Raw genomic sequence first — 12,474 nt, 5'->3', positions numbered from 1 at the left:
AATGGCTTTCACTTTGCATCGTAGAGTTTTAACTTGCACTTACAGATGTAGCGACGAACTGTAGTTACTGACAGTGGTTTTCTGAAGTGTTCCCGAGCCCATGTGGTGATATCCTTTACACACTGATGTCGCTTTTTGATGCTGTACCGCTTGAGGGATCGAAGGTCAGGGGCATTGGTTTGAGGCCTTGCTTACGTGCAGTGATTTCTCCAGATTCTCTGAACCTTTAGATGATATTACGGACCGTAGATGGTGAAATCCCTAAATTCCTTTGCAATAGCTCGTTGACAAATGTTGTTCTTAAACTGTTTGGACAATTTGCTCACGCATTTGTTCACAAAGTGGTGACCCTCGCCCCATCCTTGTTTGTGAATGACTGCGCATTTCATGAAAGCTGCTTTTATACCCAATCATGGCACCCACCTGTTCCCAAAATTTTGATGAGCATTCCTCAACTTTCTCAGTCTTTTTTGCCACTTGTGCCAGCTTTTTTGAAACATGTTGCCGGCATCAAATTCCAAATGAGCCAAAAAATAACAAAGTTTACCAGTTCGAACGTTAAGTATCTTGTCGTTGCAGTCTATTCAATTGAATATAAGGTGAAAAGGATTTGCAAATCATTGTATTCTGTTTTTATTTACCATTTACACAACGTGCCAACTTCACTGGTTTTGGGGTTTGTAGATGTTATCCCTGATTCAAACTACCTCCCACCCTGCCTCCTTCACCCACCGATAAAATAGTCCCACTCTGTGTCCAGGTCGGCCTGGTTAGCCAAGCATCCTTTCATCACGTTCAGGCACAAGGCACGGCATGGACGCAGCGAGGGCATTCCTCGACAAAGTGGGCAGTACCACTGACGCATCAGGCCACGCACGCATTCCGAGTCTGGGGTCAGCTGTGACACATAAATAATACAGAACATTGACCACTGGTAAAGTCCCTGTAACAGTAAAACTGCACGTTCTCATGTTAGTAGAACCTCAACTTTAAGGGGAAAATATGCCTCAAAAGACAAAAAAAACCCCACAAGTCCACAGTGATGGACTAAAAACATCCGACAGGACGGTGCTGAGAAGATGGATGATATTCATCAAATTGAAGAAATAAATCATCACAAAACATGACACTGCTAGCCCATACCGAAGCAGAATGAGTCCAACACCAGCCAAGGTCATTAAAATGTTATCTAACTGGGGGACTTTTATCCATGAAAATATGGAAAAGTTGCTGATGGTGTGTTTGATTAAGAAGCAGCTCAAAGGAGATATTGTAGAAGTACTCTCTCCAATAAAAGCCGGTTTCTTTTTAAACGGAACATTCCATGTTAAAAATTGTGGTCATGCCCCCAATTAAATTGATTTCAAGTCATTTCAATTAGGGATGCACAATATTTTTTGTTTCAAGCTGATACCTGCTTCAAGAAAATGATACCAATAACTCATTTATTATTTTGTAAAGGTAGATTTAAGTGTCGTTTGTGCACTTCTGGAGGTAAAAAAGTGGATTTGACAAAGTGGACCTGTTTATTTCTCCTAACCTATGGGTCGGCAACCCAAAATGTTGAAAGAGCCATATTGGACCAAAAATACAAAAAACAAATCTGTCTGGAGCTGCAAAAAATAAAAAGCCTTATATAAGTGTTATAATGAAGGCAACACATGATGTAAGTGTCTATAATAGCTATAATAGCCTACTATCAAAATGACTATGTGTCGCAGGCTGGCGCAAATCTTCATTGACAGAAATGTTGAAATGTAATATTTATTCTACACATTTTTACAACATTAGAAACCATTAGTAAATCAGAGGCTACTCAGAAGTTGAGATAACTCCTGGAAATTACTGGCTTTTAACGGCCAAAGGTATAGATGTCAGTTTCTTTTTAATGCAGTTGACTGATAATATGTGTGCAAATTATAGAAAAAAACTCACCTTTGTGGCTTTGTTGACAATATCTCGGCCAGTTGCCAAGCCTTGAGATAGCGCCCTTGCAGCAATAAAAGCCCTGGACACCTAAATGGAATTATTAATATAAAAAATCATGAATGCTTTCCAAAATATTTGTCTTAATCATGAGAAATATTTTGATGGCCACCTGCACGCGAAGTTTGCGAGGCATATCTCCGAAGGGCTGCAGCTGTTCGGCGTGTTTGCTGACGCACTCCAGGTAGTCGTCACTGAACTGATATTGAGGGTTGACCAGTGTGAAGACCCGCTCCACCAGCCTGGACCAGAAGTCCGACAGAACCTCTGTCAGACTCACACTGCCCCCTGTGGACAATGAATGGAATTGTGTCGAGCTTGAAAGTAACGCTATGGATGGACAAGCGTTTTATTTTTATATATATATATATATATATATATATATATATATATATATATATATGTATATATATATATATATATATATATATATACGAAGGTGCTGAGTAGTCTGGGGTTCAATCCCGGGCTCGGGATCTTTCTGTGTGGAGTTTGCATGTTCTCCCCGTGACTGCGTGGGTTCCCTCCGGGTACTCCGGCTTCCTCCCACCTCCAAAGACATGCACCTGGGGATAGGTTGATTGGCAACACTAAATTGGCCCTAGTGTGTGAATGTGAGTGTAAATGTTGTCTGTCTATCTGTGTTGGCCCTGCGATGAGGTGGCGACTTGTCCAGGGTGTACCCCGCCTTCCGCCCGATTGTAGCTGAGATAGGCTACAGCGCCCCCCCGCGACCCCGAAGGGAATAAGCGGTAGAAAATGGATATATGTATCTATCTATCTATCTATCTATCTATCTATCTGTCTATCTATCTATCTATCTATATATATATATATATATATATATATGTCTTAATAAGGTTATCCAAAAAATAGTGCTCGATACCGTAGTAGAGCGCAATATATGTATGTGTGGGGAAAAAAATCACAAGACTTGTGATTTTTTTCCCACACATACATATATATATATATATATATACACATATACATACATATATATATACACACATACATATATATATACACACATATACATACATATGCATTTATATATATACACACATACTGTATACATATACATATATACACACACACATATGTGTATATATATACGTGTGTGTATATGTAAATACATATATATATATATATACATATACATATATATATATACACATATACATATATATATATATACACATAATTATGTATATATATGTGTGTATATATACATATATATATATGTATATATATATGTGTGTGTATATATATATATACATATATATATATATATGTACATAAATACATATATACACACACATATATATGTGTGTATATATATATGTGTGTGTATATATATATACATACGGTACATATATACATACATATACATATATACACACATATACATACATATGTACATATATACACACACATATATATGTATATATACATATATATATATGTCTGTATATATGTGTATATATATATATATATATATATATATATATATATATATATATATATATATATATATATATATATATATATATATATATATATATATATATATATATATATAAAATATTGTTGACGCATATATGATAGTAGAAGAATGAGGAGATAATCCAACAAGTTGGTCAACTTTGGCATCCAATTTATACCCGTAAATGTCCAGACAGACACAAAAAGGCCGAATCATTTTTCATCTAAACGGTAATATTTGAACATTTTAACAGTCAGCATCCCAGTGACAGCAGACCTTGTACAGTAATGTACAAGGTCCAAAATGTTCAATTATGTTTGTTGGCTGTCATGAAGACTGCAATGACTATTAAACAGTGATGTGTTCGAAGGAAAAAGGAGTGTCCAGATGTCTTTGTGAAATTTTGCTTAAAATGAGCAAAATACATCAATATTAAATGTTATTATGAATGTGCCTGTCATTACATTACATATATACTTACAGTGTGTATATAAAACCTTGATGGAGGTGTTTGGTTGTTTTTCTGGGCGCTTTATAGGCAGATTAGAACGACTCCCATGGGCTCCATTGTACAGTGATCTGACTCTTGCTAGCATTTATTTACTAGTTAGAATGCATGAAAAAAGAAAGACGTGTGTGCTTGTCTTACACAAGTTCCCCTTGACATAGGTAGGTTATACAGATAAGGACTGCAGCAAGAGAGGCAGAATGAATGAGGTATGGATGGTTGGTTGAGAGCAGCAGTTCTTACATATTATGCGATAAAATATGCCCATCTGGTATCCCCTTCAATCTAAATCTACGCGCCAGCAGAGGCCATAGAAAACTGACCTGAATAATAGCTGCGAAGCTCTGCAAACAGCTCCTGGAAGACGTGCGCGTTCTGCGTGAAGAGGCGTCCGTAGGTTTTGGTAAACATCTGGTTCATGGACTTCTCCGACAGGTCTATGAGCTCTCTGAAGAACTCTGTTTGGACCACAGCAAGGACATCACATGAAGGTCTCGAACGCCATAAAGCGCCCGTCGAGGCCCCACAGGAACGCTTTCACACGTCACATTAACGAAACACGTGCAGAGAAGCGTGAAGTCTGCAGTGCATAAATAGCCTTTAGAGGCTCATAAGCAGTCTCCCACTGCTGAGTCAGCATTGAGGTTATATAAAAGAAGGAGAAAGGGAATGAAGGTGACAGCAGTAGGCGGTAAAAATGTGAATCTGCGCGAGTCAGACAGATATAGACAATTATCTCGAAGGCAGACACAGAACTCCCTTAGTTCCTCCTGGAACATAGTTTTCTTTTTTCCAACTTTGTGGGGACAGTTTGAGGGAATTGTCCTAGAAGGCAAGTTCCTCTATAGCAGGGGTGTCAAACTCAAATCGGACTATTAAAATCATGGCATTAAAACTAAAAAAAAAAAAAAACTTCAGATTGTTTTCTTTGTCTTACTTTGGCCAAAAATAGAACAAACTGGTGTCCCGATTCCAATATGTTGGTACCGGTACCAAAATTATTTCGATACTTTTCAGTACTTTTGTAAATAAAGGGGACCACAAAAAAATTGCATTATTTGGTTTTATTCAAACAAAAAATCTTAGGGTACATTAAACATATGTTTCTTATTGCAAATTTGTCCTTAAATAAAATAGTGAACATACAAGACAACTTGTCTTTTATTAGTAAGTAAACAAACAAAGGCTCCTAATTTAGTCTGCTGACATATGCAGTAACATATTGTGTCATTTATCATTCTATTATTTTGTCAACATTATTAAGGACAAGCGGTAGAAAATGAATTATTTATCTACATGTTCATTTACTGTTAATATCTGATTATTTTCTCTTTTAACATGTTCCATCTACACCTCTGTTAAAATGTAATAATCACTTATTCTTCTGGTATTTGATACTTTACATTAGCTTTGGACGATACCACAAATTTGGGTATCAATTCGATTCCAAGTAGTTACAGGATCATACATTGGTCATATTCAAAGTCCTACTCTTGTCTTCTTTTATTTATAGATCTTTATCGCTCTGGAATAACCTGCCTCGAATTCTCACCGGCATTGAAAGTAAACAGGTTTTTAAAAAGAGAGTAATATTTTATCTGAGTCTTTAAATTAGTTTGCTCGTTGATGATTTGTTTGGTTTAATATTGTGTAGTTATATTTATATGGTAATTATTATTCTGTGACTTTAAATTGTTTGCTTGTTTTCTTATTGATGCTTTTATTTTTTTATTGTTTTCTGTATTGTGTAGTTATAATTATATGCTTTTACTTGTAATTGTATTGAATTGTGGACACCAGGAAGACTAGTGGGTTGTTGAGGCAACCAGCTAATGGGGATCCTTAATCAAAATCAAATCAAAACTACTAAGTGGCCTAGTGGTTAAGGTGTCCGCCCTGAGATGGGTAGGTTGTGAGTTCAAACACCGAAAGACTATAAAAATGGGAACCATTACCTCCCTGCTTGGCAGTCAGCATCAAGGGTTGGAGTTGGGGGTTAAATCACCAAAATTATTCCCGGGCGTGGCCACCGCTGCTGCTCACTGCTCCCCTCACCTCCCAGGGGGTGAACAAGGGGATGGGTCAAATGCAGAGGACAAATTTCACCACACCTATTGTGTGTGTGACTATCTTTGGTACTTTAACTCATGTGTCCAGGGACATATTACCTGAGTTTATAAACATAATATATATATTTTTTTAAAACAAAAGAAGATGTTGTGATGCCAAAAAATATCGATGTAATCATAGTAGTATCGACTAGATACGGTACTGTACTTGGTATCATTACAGTGGATGTTAGGTGTAGATCCACCAATGGCGGTATGGTACCGAATATGATTAATTAGTATCGCGGTATTATACTAATACCGGTATACTGTACAACCCTAGAACAAACACATTCTGAAAATATTACTATAAAAATATAGAAAAAAATACCGGCAGTGGTAAATTTTAGATCCATGAAGGAAAGAAGAAAGTGAATGAATGTTTATAACTGAATAAATGTACAAATGCATAAACATTTGTTTTCTTTTGTATTATTTTTTTTAAATGAATTAAGTTACGTTTATGACAACCTTTTTCCAAAACACAATATGGAATGTGAGATATAACAGGATAATGCATACATTTATCATTTATTTTCTTTAATAAGAGAGAAAAATCGTCATCTAAAGGGTACAAATGTTGGGTTAGTTGAGGTTAGCTCATTTTACTTGTTTTGGAAAGTCTTGACAAGCCGAATTTTCTTGTTCTATTGGCAGATAATTTTCCTTAGTTCAAGTAAAATACCCCTCATTTTTGTATTTTTTTTTTCTTGTTTTTGAACACTGACTTTTTGCAGTGTAGTATTGATGTTATTTGAACACTGACTGGAGTGAACATCCCCGTAAAGAAAGTAAAGACTTTATAAACAAGTTGTGACAACGTTCACCACACATCGCCTGGTGCAAAACATCAAATAGTTTTCTCCTTCGCTGTTTAATTTTAGTGTGGGGACAAGTGCGTCCGTCTCCAATATTGTCCACACCTGTCTCCATCTAAACACAGCAGTGCGCTCTTAAACGCACGACGGGAAACGAGGGAAAATTACATTAAACCAAGCGCTTGGCTGTGTTTACTCCGAGGGGAAATCTCCGTAGCAAATTCGGTGTCGTTGGTCCGCCATGATTATCAAGCCAAACACCGTTAGTGCGCATGCGCCTGACTTCATGGTGCGGAAAATGCATTAATAAGTGACGGTTTTTCGTAATGAAAAAATTAAACGGTATTACTAACCGTCGGGAATTTTCTCGCAAACTATCATTATACCGTTTATTGTTACTGTTAGAATAATTGTTTGTAAGTTATCACAAAAAGCTTTGTGTTGAAATTAGTTCCTAGCAAGAAGACAAAAGCTGTCTTTGAAACCTACCAAGAAAAAGGCTCGTAAAACTCCACTGTGTAAGGGGGAAAGCAACATGAAGGGTTTTCTGTTTTCTCTCATGTATGGTAATCAACAGAAAGATATTGTTATAACCCAATGACTTCAAAGCGGAGAGAACCAGGGACCTGCCCAATTTCCAGACGACCTCTTTTTGAAGTATTTTACGAACTCTTTTTGAAGTATTTTATGGAACTCTTTTTAAAGTATTTTAGGAACTCTTTTTGAACTATTTTACGACCTCTTCTTTTGAACTATTATGTAACCAAAGGCAACGCTGTTTACGACCCACTTCTCTCTGGAAGTGGAAGTGGAAGCGGTGGTAAGGTGGTCGGAGAAAGTCAAATAAAGAAAGAGGAGTGCAATCTTTTGGCAGAGCGTGCTGGACACACTGTACAAGAGTACAGTGTGTCCAGGCGTGTCCCCCCAATTGAGTCCAAATTTAATTCTGTCCCTGTTTAATTATTTGCCTCTTGTCTTGTTTAATAGATGTCATCAGTGTTTGAACCTGACAGTTACATCCCTAGCATATTAACAAGTAAAAAGTCAAGGGCGGTCACGGCATGTTCTTGTCGTAAATGTTGGTAAATTTTTGGGGAATTACGGCGAAAGACGAGGGCGGTCGAGGCACTTGCAGCGGTTAAATTAGAGCCCTGAAATACTAATCAAATATCATCCCGGGGGCCATAGATAATTAATTTACTTGACTTTGACACCCCTGCTCTATAGAGTAAGGGAAATGTCTGGTATCATGCTTCTCCCTATTGGTTTGGAATATGGGGCATGCATTCTTTTGAAAGATTCTTCATCAACACTAAATCAGTGGCAGTCCACTCCCTCACCGTCAAACCGCCGCTGCCTTTGGGTGAAGGTGGTCAGCAGGAACTGGCTGTGGTCCTCCACCGATTTTAGGAAGTCCCGCTCGCTCTGAAGGGCCAGCGTCTCCTCCATCTGACTGGAGCAGCAGGTGTAGTCCTGAGGACAGAGCCTCAAGTGCTCGCCTGCGCTCGCAAGGAAACAAGTCAGTTTAAAATCGTCCGTGTTTGTTCATTCGTGTTTAAAACAGGACGTGTCACTCTTGCTGCCGAAGATAAGAGGTGTGATGTGAAATTGCAGTTCCCCGCATGAATTATCCATTCATTTACCAGCAATCTGTCTCCTTTTCGGCTCAGGTCCACTCTTTTGATATATCAGAGATAATGACATGCAGATTGAGGTCTTTTTTTGGTGGCTGTTGTTGGCAGAAGCTCTGTGCTCTTGTGTCATCCTTTTGTGTTCCTCAATGTTTCCCTCTTGTTTTCATGTGGGTTTTTTTTTTTTTGCCTTTTGGTTCGGGACCCTTCGGGACTGTGTGACACTTTCGTGACTTCTGCGGTGCTTTTTTGTGAACTTCTGGATCTTCCTCCCGGGAGCCTTTTGGCCATGGAGACCAGCTGCTGGGTCTCTGCCACACCAGAGTCCGTTTGGAGAGACTAGAGGAGATGCGGATGAAGAGACGAGGCTGCGGAGCTGGCGCTGAGCTCCGGGACGGACTAGCTTCACAGTGTCTTGGCTGAATGGGCAGGTATCGGACATCTCGGTCTACTTAGACGTACCCTCGCTCATCCATGCGGACTGGACACTGACCGAGAGTTGGTGGGCGGCCGAGGGTGGAGTCGGCTCTCTTAGTTGCTTTGTTGGGTCTGCTCCTATCTCTGGCCATACTCCCCCCACCCCAGTAGACGATGGCGTGGAACACCGCAGAGGCCACCACAGTATATATGTTTTTTTGTTGTTGTTGTTGTTTTACTTTTGTTTTCCCTCCAGCGTTTACCCGTTTCTCCCCTTTTGTGTAAGGGGCGCCGGAAGTTGGCAGACCCGTCAGCGATCCCGTTCTGTCTCCCTGTAATGTTTGTCTGCCCTTGAATGGAATTGTGCTAAAAATCTTAATTCCCCCTCGGGGATTATTAAAGTATTTCTGATTCTGATTCTGATTTTGCTTTAGCCAGTGTACATGACACGCACACACATTAATCACGCCTTTCCTCACACGTCCGGAGTCTGGCTGGTGTACCGCTCTTCTGTCTCTTTTGTTCTCTCACTCTTAGCCTCTCTCATCCCTGCATTTCCATTTCTCTTCATAGTCCACTCTCCAGGCCATCTGCTCCCCCATGGCCCACGGGACAGTGAGCTCAGTAAAAAAAACACAAACCAACACACACACACTCACACTCACACATTATCAATCAATACTGCAGATGTCTGTTTGACTCAATCACTCAATTGCATGTAAAGTAAAGCATCCAAAACTTTATTCCCGTTATTAAAAATGCATATAATATTATCACCAGTGGACAGAACCCCAGGGGTACATGCAGAGATTTACCAGGCTTGGCAAGAAGTAATTAGGGGTGAGGTTCTTTGTTGTATGGGTGTTGGTTATATTGTTCACCACCCCTAATCATCCAATTTATTGAACCATCATTTGTTTTAAACCACCTATTGTTTTGATCCTGAGGGAAAATACAATTATATTGCCACATGGTGCTCCTTAGTGAGTTTTTTTGCACTTTTCATTCTTTACAAATGACTAGAATTTTGGTCAATATGCCATATAGTAGTGCACCAATTCCGTGTTAATCTATATGCATGCGTTAAAAAAAAGCATCTAACCTGAGATTTGAGTCACCGGTGCCGTGCCGGTGCTGTACCCCTTCTCCGCGTACACCTGCCGGGTGTCGGCGCAGCTCCTCCCCGCTGCAACCACTGAGCTCCGGAGCCCCGACAGCGCGACGACCGAGCAAAGCAAGCCCATGAGCCGGTGCCCGGATAAAGCCATCCGGGTGTCCAAACTCAGCCACAAAAGGCAGCCGTTTGATGTAAAGAGGCAGTTTCTAAGGAAATCAACCAAATAAATAAGTCCGTGGTCAGTCGTGTAAAAAAGTCATGTTTTTTAGACATTTGTCTCCATCAACTGTGTCCAGTAAACTTCCTTAATGAGGAGAAAAGCGGTACTAGTGGTACCAACCCTCTCAGCAGCATCACTGGCGTGTGCGTGTTAAGTGGTAGTTATAACCGGAAGTGTATTCTTGTTTGAAAATAAAAGCTCTCCAATTGTAATATCCGTGTTATTCGCGGATTTCCAATTATTATACATCGTCAGCGAGCTGTAAAAAAATATTTAATATTTTAAATAAAATCTAAAAGGTAAATTAAACACTGTTTTTGAAGTTACTGAGGGAGCAAGTAGTATTTATTTTGAAATACAAACCGGAAGTCTTGGTTTTTACGCTTAAGAAATTGTCCTGAATTCGTGACGTACAATGGAGATGTGGTCTTTGGATTTACATTTGCAACCTCATTATACCATTGGCTAAATTTTATATTCATAAATGTAAGTTTCTCAATACCTGACCTGTTTTTTTGTGCCTTTAAAAAATAATTAGAACTCTACTTTAAAACGCTCTCTACCCCGAGCAACCAAAAAGCTGTGAAAACTATGATGCTGTGTTCCAAATTTGGATTATTTACGGAATTTGTGGCTTTACATTATATTACATTTATATATAGATTTTGCATTCTATTTTAGTTACTTTATTGAGTTTGCAACCCCCTGGTGCTTTTTTTGTACTGTTTAGTGCTGTACTTGTTTTGTTGCATATTATAAATAAAGCTTTATAAAAAAATAAAAACCTGCTGAGAAGATCATGTCACCCACTACAAGGAGGAGAATCAATCCCGTCAACACTTTGTCCGTCTCTAAAGCAGTAGAATGTAATTAATGATATCCAGTAAAACGACTACTTCAAAACGTGGCGATTTCACCAACGTTATATTACAAAACATCGCTTTATCGCTAGTTTGGCGCCAGGTTTTTTTTCAACAACCAATCACAGCCTTCGTTACTTAAGCGCTGGCCAATCACGTCTTTGTTAGTTGTGAGATCCTAATTCCTCCTCGTGCGGTTTTCGGTAAGTTAAGCACTTCACCTAAACAGGGAAACGTAATATTAAAAATAATAATTGTATCAACTAATGGGAAATCATATTTAATCGCGATTACCGGGAAGGTTATGTTGGCGTTGTAATACTTTTGATTTGAAACTAAAGTGCTCCTTAGGGACGTAACGCTAAACGGTATTAATGATTCACTTTTGAGTTAAACATAAAACTTCTGAAGGTTAATGTTACCGTTTTAAATAAAACCGCGACTAATGGCCACACTTTGATTAACTCATGGTCCGACTAGCGAGCTAGCTTTTTATTTTATTTATTTATTTATTTTTTTAATTGAACGACAAACATACCTTTATAAGGCACTTTCAACACCAGCGAAACATGTCAAGGAAAGAAAATACAGATAGAGTATTAAATAATAATATGAAAAAAGAAAAAAGGGCTACTTTTAAATCACTTTAAATGTTTTTAACAAATATATCAATTCAAGGGCTTTTGTACTCTTAATCATCCTCCGAAATTTGATTGATAAATGTAGGCCTTACTTTCATAAATCGACATTTATGTAGAAAATGTTTTGCCAGGAGCATAATAATGTTGAGAAACATTTCTAAGTTACATTCGTTTATCCATCCATCCATCTTCTTCCGCTTATCCGAGGTCGGGTCGCGGGGGCAGCAGCCTAAGCAGGGAAGCCCAGACTTTCCTCTCCACAGCCACTTCGTCCAGCTCCTCCCGGGGGGATCCCAAGGCGTTCCCAGGCCAGCCAGGAGAGATAGTCTTCCCAACGTGGCCTGGGTCTTTCCCGTGGCTTCCTACCGGTCGGACGTGCCCGAAACACCTCCTTAAGGAGGCGTTCGGGTGGCAACCTGACCAGATGCCCGAACCACCTCACCTGGCTCCTCTCGATGTGGAGGAGCAGCGGCTTTACTTTGAGCTCCTCCCGGATGACACAGCTTCGCTTATAAAAATACCAAATTTGATCTCTTTTATAGAGAATGGGGACATCTCCACACCCTTGTCTCTCAGCCAGTCTCTGATCTCCTCCCAAAACACATGTACACTCTCCTATTCCACAAACACATGATTGACATCTTCTACAGCTCCACATATATAACAGCCATCAACCTCCATGTTA

The 12,474-nt window shown here is 39.2% G+C and overlaps 2 protein-coding genes across 3 annotated transcripts in view; one reads left to right on the top strand and one right to left on the bottom strand.

Annotated features, from left to right (window-relative positions):
* Positions 1-10,376, bottom strand: part of gpc2 (glypican 2) — a 30,456-nt gene extending 20,080 nt beyond the window's left edge. The window contains exons 1-6 of the mRNA XM_061976769.1: positions 10,054-10,376; positions 8,244-8,402; positions 4,301-4,435; positions 2,099-2,274; positions 1,936-2,016; positions 733-898 (exon numbers count right to left, since the gene is read on the bottom strand). Of these exons, the coding sequence (XP_061832753.1) occupies positions 733-898; positions 1,936-2,016; positions 2,099-2,274; positions 4,301-4,435; positions 8,244-8,402; positions 10,054-10,219 (883 nt within the window). The 5' untranslated portion in view covers positions 10,220-10,376. The remainder of the gene's footprint in view (positions 1-732; positions 899-1,935; positions 2,017-2,098; positions 2,275-4,300; positions 4,436-8,243; positions 8,403-10,053) is intronic.
* A 947-nt stretch (positions 10,377-11,323) lies between these two features.
* LOC133617064 (cohesin subunit SA-1) overlaps positions 11,324-12,474 on the top strand; it is a 49,171-nt gene continuing 48,020 nt past the window's right edge. For both annotated transcript variants that reach the window (XR_009816937.1, XM_072914890.1), the window contains exon 1: positions 11,324-11,351. The gene's annotated coding sequence lies outside the window, so the exon portion shown is untranslated. The remainder of the gene's footprint in view (positions 11,352-12,474) is intronic.

This window comes from Nerophis lumbriciformis, linkage group LG16, assembly GCF_033978685.3.
Source record: "Nerophis lumbriciformis linkage group LG16, RoL_Nlum_v2.1, whole genome shotgun sequence".
NCBI classification, from domain to species: domain Eukaryota; kingdom Metazoa; phylum Chordata; class Actinopteri; order Syngnathiformes; family Syngnathidae; genus Nerophis; species Nerophis lumbriciformis.
The sequence above is the reverse complement of the archived record's forward strand: the minus strand, read 5'-3'. Positions and strand labels throughout refer to the sequence as shown.